The sequence below is a fragment of the Manis pentadactyla genome, chromosome 8, assembly GCF_030020395.1.
Source record: "Manis pentadactyla isolate mManPen7 chromosome 8, mManPen7.hap1, whole genome shotgun sequence".
NCBI classification, from domain to species: Eukaryota; Metazoa; Chordata; class Mammalia; order Pholidota; family Manidae; genus Manis; species Manis pentadactyla.
Window position 1 is genome coordinate 111546726 of NC_080026.1, and position 18766 is coordinate 111565491.

General features: G+C 35.3%; 1 protein-coding gene across 5 annotated transcripts in view; it reads left to right on the plus strand.

Moving 5' to 3' along the window:
* The window catches only part of SLF2 (SMC5-SMC6 complex localization factor 2), a 40987-nt gene extending 22521 nt beyond the window's left edge, over positions 1-18466 (plus strand). For 3 of the 5 annotated variants that reach the window (XM_057506220.1, XM_057506221.1, XM_057506222.1), the window contains 9 exons: positions 4718-4823; positions 5391-5567; positions 6562-6659; positions 7202-7289; positions 8492-8623; positions 9167-9244; positions 10275-10361; positions 13203-13271; positions 15199-18466. In XM_057506220.1, coding sequence (XP_057362203.1) covers positions 4718-4823; positions 5391-5567; positions 6562-6659; positions 7202-7289; positions 8492-8623; positions 9167-9244; positions 10275-10361; positions 13203-13271; positions 15199-15234 — 871 coding nt within the window. In that variant the 3' untranslated portion in view covers positions 15235-18466. The remainder of the gene's footprint in view (positions 1-4717; positions 4824-5390; positions 5568-6561; positions 6660-7201; positions 7290-8491; positions 8624-9166; positions 9245-10274; positions 10362-13202; positions 13272-15198) is intronic. The other 2 variants (XM_036898681.2, XM_036898680.2) reach the window with 1 other exon arrangement.
* Positions 18467-18766: the final 300 nt, after the last annotated feature.

Here is an 18766-nt window from a genome sequence, read left to right on the forward strand (position 1 = left end):
CCTACCTACCCTCCCATTCTCCCCAGTCTCTTTCCCTTTGATAACTGTTAGTCCATTCTTGGGTTCTGTGATTCTGCTGCTGTTTTGTTCCTTCAGATTTTCCTTTGTTCTTATACTCCACAGATGAGTGAAATCATTTGGTATTTGTCTTTCTCCGCTTGGCGTATTTCACTGAGCATAATACCCTCTAGCTCCATCCATGTTGTTGCAAATGGTAGGATTTGTTTTCTTCTTATGGCTGAATAATATTCCATTGTGTGTATGTACCACATCTTCTTTATCCATTCATCTACTGATGGACACTTAGGTTGCTTCCATTTCTTAGCTATTGTAAATAGTGTTGCGATAAACATAGGGGTGCATCTGTCTTTTTCAAACTGGAGTGCTGCATTCTTAGGGTAAATTCCTAGAAGTGGAATTCCTGGGTCAAATGGTAAGTCTATTTTGAGCATTTTGAGGAACCTCCATACTGCTTTTCACAATGGTTGAACTAATTTACATTCCCACCAGCAGTGTAGGAGGGTTCCCCTTTCTCCACATCCTCGCCAACATTTGTTGTTTGTCTTTTGGATGGCAGCCATCCTTACTGGTGTGAGGTGATATCTCATTGTGGTTTTAATTTGCATTTCCCTGATAACTAGCGATGTGGAGCATCTTTTCATGTGTCTGTTGGCCATCTGAATTTCTTCTTTGGAGAAGTGTCTGTTGAGCTCCTCTGCCCATTTTTTCATTGGATCATTTGCTTTTTGTTTGTTGAGGTGTGTGAGCTCTTTATATATTTTGGATGTCAAGCCTTTATCGGATCTGTCATTTATGAATATATTCTCCCATACTGTAGGGTACCTTTTTGTTCTATTGATGGTGTCCTTTGCTGTACAGAAGCTTTTCAGCTTGATATAGTCCCACTTGTTCATTTTTGCTTTTGTTTTCCGTGCCTGGGGAGATATATTCATGAATAAGTCGCTAATGTTTATGTCCAAGAGATTTTTGCCTATGTTTTCTTCTAAGAGTTTTATGGTTTCATGACTTACATTCAGGTCTTTGATCCATTTTGAATTTACTTTTGTGTATGGGGTTAGACAGTGATCCAGTTTCATTCTCTTACATGTAGCTGTCCAGTTTTGCCATCACCATCTGTTGAAGAGACTGTCATTTCCCCATTGTATGTCCATGGCTCCTTTATCGAATATTAATTGACCATATATGTTTGGGTTAATGTCTGGAGTCTCTAATCTGTTCCACTGGTCTGTGGCTCTGTTCTTGTGCCAGTACCAAATTGTCCTGATTACTTTGTAGTAGAGCTTGAAGTTGGTGAGTGAGATCCCCCCCACTTTATTCTTCTTTCTCAGGATTGCTTTGGCTATTCGGGGTCTTTGGTGTTTCCATATGAATTTTTGAACTATTTGTTCCAGTTTGTTGAAGAATGTTATTGGTAATTTGATAGGGATTGCATCAAATCTGTATATTGCTTTGGGCAGGATGGCCTTTTTGACTATATTAATTCTTCCTAGCCAAGAGCATGGGATGAGTTTCCATTTGTTAGTGTCCTCTTTAATTTCTCTTAAGAGTGTCTTGTAGTTTTCAGGGTATAGGTCTTTCACTTCTTTGTTAGGTTTATTCCTAGGTATTTTATTCTTTTTGATGCAATTGTGAATGGAATTGTTTTCCTGATTTCTCTTTCTATTGGTTCATTGTTAGTGTATAGGAAAGCCACAGATTTCTGTGTGTTAATTTTGTATCCTGCAACTTTGCTGTATTCCAGTATCAGTTCTAGTAGTTTTGGAGTGGAGTCTTTAGGATTTTTTATGTACGATATGTCATCTGCAAATAGTGACAGTTTAACTTCTTCTTTACCAATCTGGATTCCTTGTATTTCTTTGTTTTGTCTAATTGCTGTGGCTAGGACCTCCAGTACTATGTTAAATAACAGTGGGGAGAGTGAGCATCCCTGTCTAGTTCCCGATCTCATAGGAAAAGCTTTCAGCTTCTCGCGTTCAGTATGATGTTGGCTGTGGGTTTATCATATATGGCCTTTATTATGTTGAGGTACTTGCCCTCTATACCCATTTTGCTGAGAGTTTTTATCATGAATGGATGTTGAATTTTGTCGAATGCTTTTTCAGTATCTATGGAGATGATCATGTGGTTTTTGTCTTTCTTTTTGTTTATGTGGTGGATGATGTCAATGGATTTTCGAATGTTGTACCATCCTTGCATCCCTGGGATGAATCTCACTTGGTCATGGTGTATGATCCTTTTGATGTATTTTTGAATTCGGTTTGCTAATATTTTATTGAGTATTTTTGCATCTACATTCATCAGGGATATTTGTCTGTAATTTTAGAACAGTTTTTAAAACTGTTGAGAATATACCCGTCTTCCTGTCTGAGAAAAATGCAAATTCTTGTTACTTGCTGTATCCAGAACCAAACTCTGACCTCTCCTTTTCTCTTTCCACTGCATGTTGCTCAGATGTAATTGTGTCTGAAAATATGTTGGAGAGCAAATTTTCAGATAAAGACCATACTCCATCACTTTAAATAATGAAAATAATGCTTTCCCAGGCTCATCCGAAAACCCCAACCATTTCCCCAAAACAATACTAAAATACTCAAACATCTATATTTTTAAAGTTAAAATACCAACTGTTTAATTATTTAGTGAACTCAGTAGTGTAGTAATTTTGTATGTGGCATGCAACAGATGTGAATTTTTCTTTCTTCACTATAGTGAGCAAGTACTATAGTGAAATGAAGATACATAATGATGGCAGTAAGACATAATGCATGCAAATAATATTTAGCAAAATAGTCTTATTTTATAAGTAACTTACCATCTGAAGAGTAGCCTCAGTCAGGTTTGGTGACTAGAGCAGGAGGTGGTGGCTGTAGTCACTGTTGCTATTGGTAGTAATTGGTAGCAGAGATGAACACAGGTAAACAAGAGGGAGCTGCCAAGGAATCAGTGAAACAGAATGAAATGCCTTTTTAAACAGAAAGCTGCAAGACTGAGTACTATTGAAAAATGACCACAGCTCACTCTTTTCTCACTAGGATTCACATGCAACTTACGTGTTTTTGCTGGTGTGTAAGAATATTTGAAGGTTATCAGAGGAAATATGCAGATAGGTAGAGTAGAATATTAACGGATACTACAACAGTCCTTTTCTTGACCATTGTTTCACTAGATACACAGACTTAAACTTTGAGTCCTAACCTCTTTCTATTCTATATCACATCAATTCTCACATCCCTGGGTTCCTCTTCCTTCCTCACAGCTATTCAGTCCTTTTCATTCCCAATGTTGGTCTAATTAAGATCCTCTTTTTATTCCTAGACTGGTTAAAATCTCCTTTCCCCCAGGGCTTTCCACCTCCAAGATATTTATTCTTTTCACTGTTGGAGGATACCTTTTGTGAAAGCATACCCTTGAACCTATTTCTCCCCTATTCTCAAACCTTTTCACCTCGAATTTAAGACTCTACAGTTGGATTCTGACCTGTTTTCTGTTTTGCTCTCCCGTTTGTTCTAAGCAAAATTGATCTGCTTGCTGTTGTGCCACATTAGCCACTGTTGCATTGGCTCTTCCTCTTGCTGATCCCTCACGTGTTTACTCACCAAAATAATACCTGTCTCACTTGTAAAGTAGTGTTTTTAAGAGCAAACAACAGTCCCGTATGTTCAGGGGTGGGTAAAATAAACCACAGTACATTACTAAAGTCATCACAACTACTGACATACTGCTTACTATGTGGCAGTTCTAAGGGCTTCACATATTGTACTTCAATTCATAGTCAACTATGAGATAGTATATTCATTCCCATTTTACAAGTGAGTCAGGCACAGAAAAGTTAGGTAACTTTCCTGACATTGTACGGTTAGGAAGGGACATAGTACTACCAAGCAGATTTTTAAAAAATAAAGTTCTTCACATATAGTTACAGAAGCATCTCCAAGATAAATTAAGTGAAAGAGTGGTATACAACAGTATATAGTATGCTCCCATTTTTATCAGGGGGCAGTATACATATTTATTTGTATAAACATAAAATGCCTGTGGAAGGGAGGACTGAAACTAGGAGTGATGTAGGGAGGAGAAATGGGTAGCTGAAGGAGTAGACTGGGAGGATAGTTCTTCACAGCATACTGTGCCTTGATACCTTTTGAGTTTTTTTAACCATGTGAAGTTAATATTTATTTTAAAAAATTGTTTTATATTATCTGTCTTTTGAAGGCCAAATGCATGTGTCTTCTCTTCTATGAACCTTCACTGATTGCCTCAGCCAAAATTGAGGTGCTTAAAATTGTTTCTTTATATTTTTGCCTCCTCATGGAGTCTTTAAATATTTATATATGAGTTCTTAATCAAAGCTACCTTCTACATAGCTCTCTGGCACCAAGAGCAACAAGTATAGTACCTTATAAGAAGTAGCTGTTAAAGGGAAAATGAATGCACAGAGATAGAAATCAGATTAGTTTTTACCTGGAGTAGGAGAAAGCAGGTTGACTTGAATCTGCCATGAAGGGACTTTGACAGAGAATGGAAATGTTCTCTCTTGATTCAGATGGTGTTGCATAGTATATACAGTTATCAGAACTTAAAATGGGGATACATTCCTTTTACTGTATGCAAAGTAGACCTCAAAAACCTTTTTGTTAAGTATTAAAATAATTATTTTGTGCCTAATTTCATTCACATTGTTCTATTCACTTTTCAGTAGTTCTGAAACACAGATGACATCAGGTGGAAAAGGAAGTAAAGTTTCATCTTATAAGCCAATTTTTTCAACTCTTCCTGAAACCAACATTTTAAATGTGGTTAAGGTAGGAAAAAACTTTTTCTGTGTCTTTATGACAGAGCTGAAACCATTTACTTTTGCGGTCAGTGTTTTTAAAATAAAATCACTAGTATTTTACCAGGTGATTGCCAGTCTCTGAAATGTCTCAGCAATTATCTTTATGTTAAAGGTTGTTTTTGCTGTTTTTATTTTTATTTTAATATTAGGAATGAAAGGGAACTTTGGTCAGAGTTATATAATTAAAATAACTCTAGGAATACCTTTACCCAGAAGCTTTCAGAAACCAGTGTTTTTTGAAACAAGTAGCTTTTTAGAATTAAATGTCTGAAGAAACAAATTATTACTTACAATATAACTTAGTGGTCAAGAATTAATAACTTACTTTTACTGGTTGGATCATAAAGAAGAAAATCTTGAAAAATGGTGAAGAAAATACTTATCACCTGATTCAACTATTAACATGAGTATTCTTGCCTTCTTTGTTCTATATAGTTGATGTTCTGTTTTCTGTATAGCTCTCTTCTGCATTTTTTGTCAAAAAGTTTTTATAGTTTAAACTCTAAGTTGTCTTGTCTCTGCATTTGTGTCAAAGTTTCTAGGCTTGTGTACATCTATACATCCAGAAGGTTACCAGGATCATGAAATAATGTTGCTGATTTTAATGCTATTTAAAATGAGTTTGGAGAAACAATTGAAACAGATTCCTCTAGTGGACTTTCAAAGCCTCCTGATAAACCTGATGAAAAACATCAGAAACTGGAACACAAAGGTAACATTAATTAAAACTTCAGTACTGTTCTTTTGGGGTGGTGGTGGTTTTTTCGTATAGCACCACAATTTAGCTTTCATAGTGCATGCAGAATTAATAGTTTCTATGCTCAGTTAAGATCTGTAGCAGATGAAAAATAAACTGAAGAAGAGTCTTTGCTGAAACTATATTGTTTGACTGAATTCATAATAAAAAAATTTATAACTAAATCTTTTCTAAAACTACAGTTATCCATTCAACAAAAAAATGTGTTTATTGGAGATATACTGTTAGCCAAGCATTAATATAGGTGCTAGAGATACAGCTGTGAAAAAGACAAAGCCCTGGCTCTCCTGGCAGTTTTATCCTAGTCAGAGGGTTAGATTATAAACAAAGTAAATATAGATTATAATATCATGCCAAGTTGTCATAGGTGCTACAGATTAAAGCGGCACCTGCTTATAGAGAGTAGTAAGGTGGGGCTGCTCTGTTGTTTTAGATGAGGCAGTCAGGGAAGGCCTTGCTGAAATGATCTTTGAGCAGAAACCTAAATGAACTATGGAGTGAGTCACACATAAAACACGAATTTCAGTTGAATTTCTGCAGCCATAGGGAGGGTAAATGTGTAATTCTGTTAAGTTTCTTTTAATTATTTTTTTCAACCTTTTGTTGGTAGAAAATTTCAAACCTGTGCGTAAGTAGAAGAGTGTAATGAACCCTTAAGCCCCTATTATCCAGCTTCAACAATTATCAGGACATAATCTTGTCTCATCAGTTACCCTCATCCCATACTTACTTCCCTTATGCAAGGATTATTTTGAAGCAATTCTGTTAGACTTTAAATACTGGAATAGTTGAGGATCCCTCATGGATTCTAGACTCCTTGCTATTTTGTTAAAGAACTGCTCTTTTTGTAATAATGTTTGCATAAGGGTAAGAAGGGATGTGGAATGATCTGTTGGCTATTTAATTCCACTGACTTATTTGAAAAGTCTTATTCATTCTTTGTTTTCAGGTCCCTGAGCTCTGTCTGGCCCTAAATGGACTCTCCAGTCATCCCCACAACCTTCTGTGGTTGGTACAGCTGGTCCCTAATTGGACATCACATGGAAGGTATTGAAAAGTGAGAATTAAGCATTAAGAACATTTTTATTTATACTAGTGAAATGCTTTTGGGTCTTTTATTTCCTGTCATCATTCCTTGAATGTTAGATCAGAGTCTGTTATTTCATATTCATCTGTGGGAAAAGGCATTGACAGCACAATTCTGATACTTAAAACTCAGATCATTTTGTAATATTCTTGATTTTTAGTTCTGGCTTATCTGCTAACAGTATAGATGGTATATATCTTGAAAATGAATGAATTAGCATTTTTTGCTTTAGGGGATCAAATAAATTTTCTATTAGTAAATCAACAAAGATAAAGGTTCCTCATGATTTGCCAGAAGCTTCAGGCAACTCTTAACGAATGTACACATATTTTACATGAAAATTTTACTTTCTATCAAAGTTCATATGTTCTCTGCAACACTCTTGAAACACTAGCTATGTTTCCAATTAGAAGAACTAGAGAATTCCTATTGGCTCACTCATTTGCTTCTCAAACAATAGTGATTAAAATGCATTTTAAGTATGTTAAAATTCTATTTCCAGGCAACTGAGACAGTGCCTCAGCCTAGTGATTATTTCAAAGCTTTTAGATGAGAAACATGAAGATATCCCTAATGCCAGTAATCTGCAGGTAAAAGTAACATTTTTATTTTCTTTTAGTAAATGAGAGAGGTTGTAAGGTATAAGGAAAACGGATGGATCCTAATCAGAAGTCCTGAGGTTAGATCTTAACTCTCAGGTATAATCTTTAGAATGATGTTTAACTGATGATACCCAGTTTTTTCATCTGTGAAATGGAGATAGTATCACACCCTCTACAGCATGGGTTGGTTGTGGGCAGTTAGATGAATTAATATATAAAAACTACTGGGAATATCAATGTGCTATATAAATATGATATTATTAAATTATTTCATCATATCAAGATTAGCAATTTATTACAAGCTTAGAAATTGCAGAAATATTGTATATTAATTGCATCTTAAATCTATTGTAATATTAAATAGTATTTAAATTGCAGAACTTAAATGTAGTTGCCCTCCAGTACTTGCTCAATAATGAATATATTGCATATATGTGAGAATGTTCAAACATGTCCTATGGAAGCTCTCCTCTGAGAAGTCCAGAAGGCTTTTTATAGACATTAAAAGCACTAATGGGGCTATCCATACTTGGATTTGAAAATTCAACATAGAACCTAATCTCAATGTGTTCTTGTTTGAACAGCACTTAAGAATGAATTAGAGACGCCGCCCTTAAAAACATAATCTAGTGGATTGAAACAAAATAAACCATCCATTGTGGTACACTGTAGAAAGAACAGTGGTGGAAGTATGCACCAGTTGAGTGGGACTGATTTTTAAAGGGACATCTGGTTTCTGCATTAGCAAGTTGAAGTAGATTTAATTCCAGATATATGGGGACCACTCCTGAGCCACCGGACAAATAGCGCTCAGTCCTTTCAGTGATATTTACTACCATCAAAAGAGAATTCTTTTCAGAATTCAGTGACATCTACCTATAGGAAGATTCAACTTGGCTTACTATCAAGTAATTTCACAGAGAAAATTCTCCCTTTGACCTCTATTATAATGCCATTTGGTCTCCTGCTCAAGCTTTATCCTCAATTATACATATTAAATCTTTTGATTAAAACCCCTTTTAAGCAATTGAGTACTTTAAAGGAGAAGTGTATATCACTGGATTATAAAGAAAGCTAAAGGGGTAAAATTAGAGAAGGCAAATGAACAGAGGACACTGGAAAAAAAGTAGTCTAAGAAAGAGCAGCTGTATTGTTTAATATTGCCCATTTTCTCCTCTTTCTTTTGATAGGTATCAGTCCTACATCGCTATCTTGTACAAATGAAGCCTTCTGATTTGTTGAAGAAAATGGTCTTGAAGAAAAGGGCTGAACAACCAAATGGCACTATTGATGACAGTCTTTATTTGGATCTTGAAAAGCAGGTATCCAAGGCTAGATTATATCAAAAGAGTACATATGAGCATAACTGATGCCACCTTCCACCGACAGACTGATAGCATAGGTATTTCTGGATTTGGAGACTTACATACATTCTAGCAAACACCGTTTTAAAGTGAATGATTTTTTTAAAATTTATTGCTATCATGAAATTCTTCAGTAAACTTGAGATTTGATGTAAAAGTGTGGTTGGTAATTTAATACTGGGAGTATTTTTTGTAGCCCTTTACTAGGGCAGTGATGAGGTGGTAAAAGAAATGCACTTGAGTTAGAAATCAGAAAGCCTAAGTTAAATGCTTGTTTTTTTCCTACTTAGCAGCCTGGTTAATTTTAGCCAATCCTTAATCCTTCCTGGGCAAGTTAGAAATCAAACAGCCTAGATTAAATGCTTGGCTTTTCCTACTTAGCAGCTTGGTTAACTTTAGCAAATCCTTAATCCTTCCTGGGCCAGTTTCCTAATGAATAAACTGGTATGTCATCTATGCTAGCTAATGCATGGGTTTTCATTCTATTCATTTCTCTACCAGGCATATTACCTGACCTACATTCTTCTTCATTTAGTTGGTGAAGTTAGTTGTTCTCATTCTTTTTCTTCTGGACAACGGGTAGGTAGTTTTTAATATTACTTTTTGTTTTTTTAACAAATGTTATTATTGGTGGAATGAATGAACATTCTTTATCTAGGAAAAAACTAAAGAAATGTTAACCTTGGATTTGCTATAGAAATCCCAGAGTATATTGGAAAGAGATAAGTAATAGTAACCTTGCAATCATACCATTGACAGGAATTATGTGTCTACAGATGTTAATTTTGTTCATTGGACTGGAGCTTAACCATCATTAACTTAACAACTTTGTAATACATTAATAAGATATCAAGGTTACCAAATACCAAGCGGCCCAGCTCTTGACTTCTTCCCATCTCTTCTCCCATTTTACTTCCTTTTTTTCTTGAGAAATAATATTTGCTTTCAAAATTAAACAGATGGTAAGTCAGACTACTTCAGGGTAAACTCCTAGAATTTACTTCTTTCAGTGATATAAAATATCTAGAGTAAACTAAATTTTACAAATTTTAATTATTTTAAAATAGCTGTTACCACATTTTCCTCCCCAAAAGTATCCATTTACATTCTCACCTTAGAATAGTCAACCTTAGAATATATATATAACAGTAACTGTTTCAGACTATACACTTAGAAAACTTAAGACACTTAATTTTTCAAGGAACTACTTTTAAAGCTTGTTTTCTTCATAGAGATAAAAATAGGTTAGCTGTTATTTGAATATTCCATTAGAGAATGTGTTTAAAAGAAGGACTCTTTAAATTTCTGGTCATTGCATCATGGTTTGAGCTCTAGGCTAGGATTAGTTTTCATTTATGTGCCTTACTACATAGCAAAACAGCTCTTATTTTTGTGTATATTTTTTTCATTAACTGGTAATAAACCGTAACAGTCTTATTGTTGTAGCAGTTACTACTTTCACTGATATAACTGCTATTATGTTGGATGGTTAACATTAGAAATTGCTAACTTGAGAATTACTGAGTTTTAAGTGATTGTTAGTTGCATAATCTCTGTTAATTTGTAGTGCTTCCAAGTCGTTTTTCTCCCTTACATTTGTTTTGCACAGAAACACTTCGTGCACCTCTGTGGAGCTTTGGAAAAGCATGTTAAGTGTGATATTAGGGAAGATGCAAGACTGTTTTATAGAACTAAGGTACGTGTATGTTTTTCTTATGTATTTTTTGTTTGTTTGTTTTACCTTGGTTATGTTAATATTTGAGAAAAAGAAACATACAGGCCTCTCTTTAAAAAAGAAGAACATGTTAAGTTAGAAATAGGACTTTCCCCTATAATAACAGGAAACAGTTTCTAAGTACTGCTAGGTTAGATTGAAAGTGAAAGGGAAAAAAGATCTCAAAGGAAGTGTATTTTTCAATTTACTATACTTACTATTCTAAAACTCCTGACACTTCTAAGGAGAAAAATTCCTCCAGTACTAATGAAACTTAGTTTTTTCCCATTGTACAAATGAAGACCTTTCTGCTTAAGTTGACTTAATGGATTAAAGCAGTGTTAAAATAAATATAAAAGTTTTAAAACAGTGGTTATAAATATTGTAATGGTTGAAACTTGTTTTGTTGATAGAGAAGGATTAGGTTAGCTGTTATTCTTTGAATATTTCATTAGAGAATGTGTTAAAGGAAGGATTCTTCAAATCTCTTGAGTTCTGCATCACCCAGTCTGAGCTTTAGGATGAGAATGATTCAGCAGTAAGCCTGCTTTTTTACTTTTTAGCTTTAGATGCATTCAAAGACAGTAGAAAAGCCGAATATATAAGTATGTAGTTTAGTAAAGCAATTTTAGTATAAATAAAATTATTTGACATATTTTCCTGAAACATAAAATTAAGCAATGTTTTTTTTAAAACTTTCTCTTCTAAGAACTTTTTATTCCAAATGATCTTTTACTTTTGCAGTGTAAAGCTGATTCCTTTTTACCACGTATGTTTGGATAGTCACTGAATGTTAAGTTTCAGCTTTGTAATTTTATGTCTTAATTACCTATGAAAGTTAGTTATTTCAACGTTGCCCATTTGGATTCAGTATCATATTTATTTTAGTAGATTTAAGTTAAATACAAAAATGAGCAACTAATGAAGTTGTATCGGATTGCAAATTTTCAAATATGTGTGGGAGATAGCTCTTTGCCTTAGAATAGAAACCATAGCTTCGGGACTGCATTCTTTTGAACATTGACTAGAGTTACTGGCCCTTAGAACTTGGTTGTAATGGTTGCTGCTGACAGATATGCTAAAAGGGGACCACCCAAGGTTTAGTTTCTTAGAGCCAAGGGCCAAGCATAGATGGGTGCCAGGGCTTCTCTTATTTAAAGTAGAGGGTAACAAAGAGGTCTATGAAAATTGCGTCAGGAGATGGTCCTGCTGAAATTAATGAGTCACATGCCTCTCCATTGGCCTCTAGTAGAAAGGGTGGTGATTGTTTTGGAGAAACTGAATCTGCTGAACTCCAAATGGAGAAAAAAGCAGACCTTGCAATTTACCTTATAAACTTAACAGCAGCTATAAAATTTCTGACTTGTTTAAAACATTTTTCTTAAGCAATTATGTTCAAGAACTAATTGAGAATCTCTAGTGTGGTAGGAAAGTAAGCTTCTCACAGACTTGATAAACCCCAAAATGTAGGAATATATCAGGTATTTAAAGAGGATTCAGAGTACTTTGCAAAAAAACTAGAAAGGCATAACAGCTGATTATGGGTCTTCTGATAATACGGAAAGGAACAAATGACAACCATTTAGTGTGGCCTTGGTCTTTCAAATAGAAGCTGGGAAGGCAGGCAGCAGTCTAAGTACTGGGCCCTGCAGTGAAGCCCCCCCTTCACCTTCTCTGTCTGGGTGTTCTAAAGCCAGCAAGTTGAAACTGTAAGTGTCCCAACATCCAAAAGACAACGACAAATGTTGGCGAGGATGTGGAGAAAGGGGAACCCTCCTACACTGCTGGTGGGAATGTAAACTAGTTCAACCATTGTGGAAAGCAGTATGGAGGGTCCTCAAAAAACTCAAAATAAAAATACCATTTGACCCAGGAATTCCACTCCTAGGAATTTACCCTAAGAATGCAGCAGCCCAGTTTGAAAAAGACATATGCACTCCTATGTTTATTGCAACACTATTTTACAATAGCCAAGAAATGGAAGCAACCTAAGTGTCCATCAGTAGATGAATGGATAAAGAAGATGTGGTACATATACACAATGGATTATTCAGCCATAGCAGAAAACAAATCCTTCTGTTTGCAACAACGTTCATGGAGCTAGAGGGGATTATGCTCAGTGAAATAAGCCAGGCAGACAAAGACAAGTATCAAGTGATTTCACTTGCCTGTGGAGTATAAGAACAAAGCAAAAACTAAAGGAACAAAACAGCAGCAGACTCACAGAACCCAAGAATGGACTAACAATTACCAAGGGGAAAGGGACTGGGGAGAGTGGGTGGGAAGGGAGAGATAAGGAGGAAAATGGGGCATTACAATTAGCACACATCATGTTGGGGGGGTCATGGGGAAGGCAGTATAGCACAGAGAAGACAAGTAATGATTCTATAGCATCTTAGTACACTGATGGACAGTGACTGTAATGGGGTATATGGGGGGGACTTGATAATAGGGGGAGTCTAGTAACCATAATGTTCAAGTAATTGTACATTAATATCAAAATTTAAAAATTTTAAAAAAAGAAAAAAAATGTAAGTGTCTTGAAGGTAGGGAATTTTTTCTGGATGATCTTTGGTATCTAGTGGGAAAATGGAGTCCTGAGCATTCAGTTTTAGATTATTATATTGATCAAGAGAGGTCCTCTTCATCAATCTGACTTGAAAGCCTGTCTAGAAGATAAGTAGTTTCTCTTGACAAAAACCAAATTGAGTTATTGATGTAGGCTTACCACAGCTATCAGATATTTTGTATCAAGCGTTAAATTGATTTTAAGTTGAAGATGTTTTGATCTGATCTCTTTTCCCCTTTTTGGTATTTCTTAAGGTAAAAGACTTGGTTGCCAGGATACATGGAAAATGGCAGGAAATAATCCAGAACTGTCGGCCTACTCAGGTTTTGTGCTATTAAACAGTTTTATTTATTCTTAATAGTTTTACTAAGTGGTATTTCTTCATACTGTTCGAGAAAAGCAAGACAGAACTCTTGCTTCTATATATCTTAAGACAAACTGAAAACTCCAGTATAATAGTTCATGTGTGTTTTTTTAGTTTTTGCTTTATATTAATTTATTTCTAGAGGTGTTTGAGCCCATTTAAAAATGTTGTTACATTGCATCAAATGGAGGTTATTTCATAAGGAGCATTTTTCTTAACAGCTTTTTTGAGGTAAAATTCAAACACCATACATTCCACCCACTGAACGTGTACAGTGGTTTTTAGTGTGTATACAGAGTTGTGCAACTATCACCACAGTCTAATTTAGCATATTTTTGTCACTCCAAAAAGAATCCCATACCCATTAGCAGTTGCAACCCCCCATTCCCTAGCCAAGTGCACTCCCATTCCTACTCCCCCCAGGCCCTAAGCAACCACTAATCTACTTTTGTCTGTGTAGATCTGTCTGTTCTTTACATTTCATATAAATGAAATGATAATACTATGTGGTTTTTTATGACTGGCTTTTTCACGTAACATAAGGCTACAAGCATATATGTCCTTTCTATTGCCAAGTAACATTCCATTGTATAGATGATCCTGCTACATTTTATTTTTCTACCTATTAGATGGACATTTGAGGTATTTCTGATTTCTGGCTATTATGAATAATGTCTCTATGAATATTTGTGCACAGGTTTTTGTATGAACATGTTTTCAAATGAAAACATCTTGAGCATATACTTGGGAATGGAATTGCTGGGTCACTTGGTAATTCCCTAATGACTAATGATGGAGCCTCTTTGCATGTGCTTATTAGCCATTCACATAGCTTCTTTGAAGAAATGTATATTCAAATCCTTTGCCCTTGTTCTAATTAGGTTTTTATCTTTTTATTATTGAATTGTAAGAATTTTCCATATATTCTGAGTGCAAGTCCCTTATTAGGTACATGGTTTGCAAATATGTTCTCCCATTCTGTGTGTTATCTTTTCATCATCTTGATGGTATCATTTGTAGAACAAAAGTTTTTAATTGTAATGAAGTCCAGTTTTATCTTTTGTCCCTTACGCTTTTGATGTTATATCTCAGGGGACTTTGTTTAAGAAGGGCATTGTCATTAAATTTGTTGTTCTGCTTGTTTACAAATCTACTGATATGGGATTGTCTAAGATAATGCTTCTCAAACTTTAATGGGCATAGGCATCAACTAGGGACTTGAGGAAATGCAGATTTTGTTTCAGTAAGTCTGGAATGGACCTGAGATACACTACATTTCTTACAGGTTCTCAGATGGGCAGCAGTGTTGCTGGTCCACAGACCAAACTTTCAGTAGATAGGCTCTAGAAGTTGCTTATATTTCATATCAAAGTAATAGGAACACTGAAGATTAGGAAAAGCAATCTCACTATTTTATGTGATTTTGACTCTTATTGGTGTCCTTCATAAGATATGCATCTTATGAAGATCATAAGATGATCTTCCCTTTCAGAGAAGTTTTTGAGAAATCTTAAACTAATGTTTTATAGTTGTTATTTTAGTTTCTAACCTCAAAACATTTGTTTTTTCCTTGGGCATGTCATCTTTCTTTGATGATGTGGCATTAAAACAAAACTTTGTTAATCTGCTTAACATTTTACTTAAACTTCTTAAATATGATCCACATGTGTGTGTCAGAGAGAAAAACTTATACGTTGTACTTGTATACTTTTTAAAATTGTTAGACCACAAAAGGTGAATTTTGATTGCTATGAATTTTTAGAGAAATGTACAATATAAGGATTTTATTGCTTTTATTATCAAAGCCCATTGTCTGGTAGTTTTATAAGGATTAATTAATAATCTGATTTTCCTTTATCCTATTTTTTCCCCCTTCTCTTTTCTAGGGGCAGCTTCATGACTTCTGGGTACCAGATTCTTAACAGGAGTTGCAGCAGCAAAAATATGAACCAAGAGAAATTCACTAAGAAAGAACCTTTCCTAGAGGAATAGAAAAGATTACTGCAGAATCCAGTGAAATGCTAAGAAAATGTCCTGCAAATTGCCATTTGAATATCTAGAATGAAGCTGGTAATGAAGAAATTGCCATTTCTGAAGCAGATATGAAATGTGATCTGCTTAATTAAGGCAACTTGCCTTTTAAAAGAGCAAAATCCTATAACAAGAGGGGATGGGTAGAAGCAGCTAATAGTTGCATGTCTAACCTGCCCCTGTTCATTTCTTTTGTTAAATTGTAAGCTAGGTGTTTTTTTTTTGGATTTTTAGCCTGGGATAATCACAGGAAATATGTAAGGAAGGGTTTGGACCAACCTGAGTTGGACTTGGAAACCAAGAGCAAGTTCCAGTTGGTTTTAATTTTCCCTCTTGGTTATTTGCGAACTTAAAGGGAAAGCTCAGAACTGAATTTAGTAACAAAAAGAATAAATATCTTCTGTAACTCCTATAAACCACACGAAGCTTTCAATCCATGCATTTTCCTTCATTATTCAAGATTATAAATCTGTGAGGTTTTTAAAATACATTTCAACAGTTGAGAAACAGAAGTTTGGTATATAATCAGATCCCCTTCATGGGAAGAGGTTAAGCTATAAAATAGTGGCTCTATTTTTATGCCAAAACATTCATATGTAGTTTGTTTTGGATCTCTTTTAAGTGTTTTTTTTTTTTTTTCTTAAATACTGGTTAAATCTTAGAATCTTGGCTAAATCTTAGAATTCTGGCCCTTGGTAGCCATATTACGGAAGTCTATATTGTAAAAGCTTAAAGATCTGGACAAGTTTCCAAAAATCCTACTTTCATGAGTATATAAGCTTGGCAGAGACCTGGATGTTGTTTATTTTGGGGGACGCTACATGTGCGTATGTGTACACACGTGTGTACTTGTTTTCTAAAGTTGTTGCACTTGAAAACCACAGCTGCTCTAGATTCTTAAACACTGGAAAGTCATTCTTTGGTTTAAATGGTGGAGGGTTAGTAGCAGTGCACATGCTGGTCTTAGCCCAAGGGCCCTCTGAAGCCTTTGTTAGTAACAGACACTTACTAGCTAACTGAAAAATTCTTTTGTTGACTGAGTGTCCCTTGTAGGAGCGTTTGTTTCCTGAAAGAGAATGCGACCTTTTTTTTTCTTTCACTTACTTGGGTAACACTGCTCTCCTGAGCACTCTGATGTCTCCTAGTGAGTGGAGGGAGAAACGGGGGGTAGGGAATTGGACCTAATGTTTCCGATTTAAGAGGGGAGAAAATAAATTTTGAAAAATAGCTACCTCTAAATTGAGTCTTAGGACTTAAAAGCATTTTATCTTAAATATACCATTTAAAATACTACCGGTAACTTTTGAGTCCATGTTAAGCATTGAGCAGTTAGAGGTTTTACAGGGAAGACTAAGTAATCCAGTTCCCAGGAACCCCAGCTGAATGAGGCTTCAAGAGTCAGACCAACAAAAGTTTTATTCTGTATTGAGTTTACTGGTGAGAATATTATTATCTTGATACTACCTCTCAAGGGTATTGTTAGAAAATGCCACTTAACAGTTAATGAGATAGATACAAAGAGTTATATTTGACAGATGCTTGAAACTCTGGCATCTATCTGCCCAACAGCGGGGGCTTTCTCTCTCTGTAATTTAATACTTTGTAGATACATTATTTGTGTGTAATTGTATAGTGTTCATATTTTTCTCATTTTGCATTGTGTAAAGTGTACAAAATCTTAAAGTATAAAATACAGCTTATATTGCTTGTAATTACAGCTTGTAAATATTTTCTAGTTGTGTATATTGATGGGACAAGTGGGTTTATTCAGGTTTTTTTTTAAGTGACCCTTTTATATTACAGTTTCAACCGATAACTGCCCATCAAATTTAAAACCACTTTGATACATTTTTATTTAGCAGTTCCAGTAAGAAAAGTCTCTACTTTTAATCGTCTTTCTCCATTAGAGAAAAATAATTTATCTGTCCCTTTAAAGTAGATGGCCAGACATCAGTTTGGGCCTTTGTACTGATGACTCTGGTAGATGTCTTCTGTCTCCAGGTCACATTCCAGTCAGTATTTGCGTTCGGGTTCTCATAAAAAGTTTGTGGTTCTCTTTTAGCACAGGTAGCCCGTGGTTTCTCTCCCAAGTCAAGTATTATCCTTCTCCCTCTTAAGTCCCCATGCTTTGTCTCCCTCCTGCTGCTGTTGCCCAGTGAATGGGACAGTAGAAGGGGAGAAAAGGTTTATTGCACAGAAAATGTCAGGCCACTTTTGGGACTAGGCAAACAAAGCTTGCACTGGGTGGTGGTGTGTTTGGCAGTTTCACTGTGCCAAGAATCACTTTGTCTGATCTCCTGGATATGTATGTCAAACTTACTACCCTATTGCAAGCTGAAAATTAAGGTACTTGGGTTTATGCTTTTGTGTGTAACTATTTGCCTTTTCTAAACTGCTTTTCTTGTTATCCAAAAATATTATTCTGTTAGTTATATCATGTTAAGTGAAGAGGCTCTCCGTGCACAAAATGCATCTATGTAGCAGTAAAGAAACAGCATTTGTATATTTTCTGTCTCCTGATGGCAATGGTGCCTTTGTCACCTTTCGGAAGGTTGGCATTTTGTTTTTGTTTTGAAGTACAAATAAGTAGTAACTTGCTTTTGACTTCACAAAAATCTCCCCAGATGTAAAGATAGAAAATGGTGTGTTTTCAGCCAGGCTCAGTTGGAGCATTTGCTTTTTTATTTCTATCAAAATAAGTATAGTTGGTGGGGACTGGCCAGTGATAATGTGTGGAGTCTGTAAACCAAGAGTAATTTTTAAATGGAAAAAAAAAATAAAAATTGAAGAAGTGACCTATTAACAAGTGACTGAATTGGAGAATTGGGGAGGATGTCCTGGTTTGTCTCTAAGGAGGCAAGATTAGGGTACAGGTGGCTGGACATGTAGAGCATGAGCTGTGGTTATGCTTACTCATTAACAGTGTTGGAGCACCTCATTATCTGTGCATTTGTTTCTCTGAGCAGTCCTGCCAGCCAGTTAATCCACCAGCTCTTAGGCAGTTTACAAGTAAATGCAGATTTCCTTTATCTTCCTTTTTTTTTTAAGATCTTATATTACATCTTGTTTAAAGTCCTATGAATGTATGTGTGTGTTATTAAAATTGCTTTTTCTCAGTTTGAACATGTGTTTGGTAATATTTGTTCAGGAGTGGGAATGGTTAAGTGCTTGGAATGTCCTGTTTCTTCCCCTGCCCTATCTCCTAGTTTTGAAACTGATTTCTTCCTTTCTTCTTTAGATTATCCAGCCAAATTTTTAGCTTGATATTTCCTGTTGCTAGAATACATAAAGCCATAGTTGTATATAGATGCAAACATAGCTGTATACAGTAAAAATTTGCTGTATACTTTGCTGTCAGGAATTTAGTACTCTCATTCTTACATTACCTTACTAACTAGGTTCATTCAACAACTAGTGAGTACC